This window comes from Hipposideros armiger, unplaced genomic scaffold (genome assembly GCF_001890085.2).
Source record: "Hipposideros armiger isolate ML-2016 unplaced genomic scaffold, ASM189008v1 scaffold_426, whole genome shotgun sequence".
NCBI classification, from domain to species: domain Eukaryota; kingdom Metazoa; phylum Chordata; class Mammalia; order Chiroptera; family Hipposideridae; genus Hipposideros; species Hipposideros armiger.
Window position 1 is genome coordinate 1,205,808 of NW_017731776.1, and position 994 is coordinate 1,206,801.

General features: G+C 53.7%; 1 protein-coding gene across 1 annotated transcript in view; it reads right to left on the bottom strand.

The window, feature by feature from the left end:
• The window catches only part of CSNK1E (casein kinase 1 epsilon), a 27,146-nt gene that overhangs the window by 11,285 nt on the left and 14,867 nt on the right, over positions 1-994 (bottom strand). The window contains exon 4 of the mRNA XM_019664571.1: positions 325-553. Within this exon, the coding sequence (XP_019520116.1) occupies positions 325-553 (229 nt within the window). The remainder of the gene's footprint in view (positions 1-324; positions 554-994) is intronic.

The following is a 994-nucleotide window of genomic DNA, read 5'->3' on the forward strand; positions in this document are numbered from 1 at the left end:
CTGGGTGGTGAACACACAATGTGATGTCTAGATGATGTATTACAAAATTGTACACCTGAAATCTATGTAATTTTGCTAACACTTGTCACCCCAATATACTTTAATTAAATAAAAAAATTTTATAAATGGGGAAACTTCCTCGCCCACTCTACCAGGCTGCTGTGGGGGTGCAGCAAGCATGTGAAGGTGCTTGGCACACCGCAGCTCTTCTCTGCAGGGGAAGCCGACTTAGTGGATATCCGGGGGAATACCAGGCTGCAGAACGCCAGGGCCCTGGCCAGCAGCCCAGGGGTGCACTTTGCCCCCGGGGCCTCGCTCACTCACCGATGCCCAGGTGGGTGTTGATGGAGGCGTAGCGGGCAGTGCCAGTCAAGTTCTTGTTTTCCCGGTAGGGGATGTGCTGGTGGGTGCGGGCATCCCGATACTTCTTGGCCAGGCCGAAGTCGATGATGTACACCAGGTTGCCCTTCTTCCCCAGCCCCATGAGGAAGTTGTCGGGCTTGACGTCCCGGTGTATGAAGTTCTTGGAGTGGATGTACTCAATGCGGCTAATCTGAGGACAGTGGGTGGGTAAGAAGAACAAGAGCAAGTCACTCAGCAAGCGTTCCACAGTGAGGCCTTCACCAAGCGCTCTGGGCCAGGCCCTGGACTGGGGCTGAGGGCTCGGGCCAGAGATGGAAAACACATACATGGTCCCTGCCCTGGGCAGGGGAGAAAGATCTGTCTGCAACTATGTAAGATGGTTTCAAAGGGCAGGTCAGGGAATGCTTCCTGGAGGAAGTGACATGAGAGAGGAACTCTGAAGGAGACGTTCACCAAGTTTACTGGGAGTCAGGACAAGAAAGCAAGGTAAGGAAGCTAATGGTGAGATCTGAAAACGAAGCCCAGAAAGGCCCCTACAGAAGCCTCGTTTGCCTGGCTCTACACCCTCACAGGACTTGGAGAGCCAGAGTCAGAGAGCCACTTCAGAGGTTGCTCTGGCAACCAGATGGGG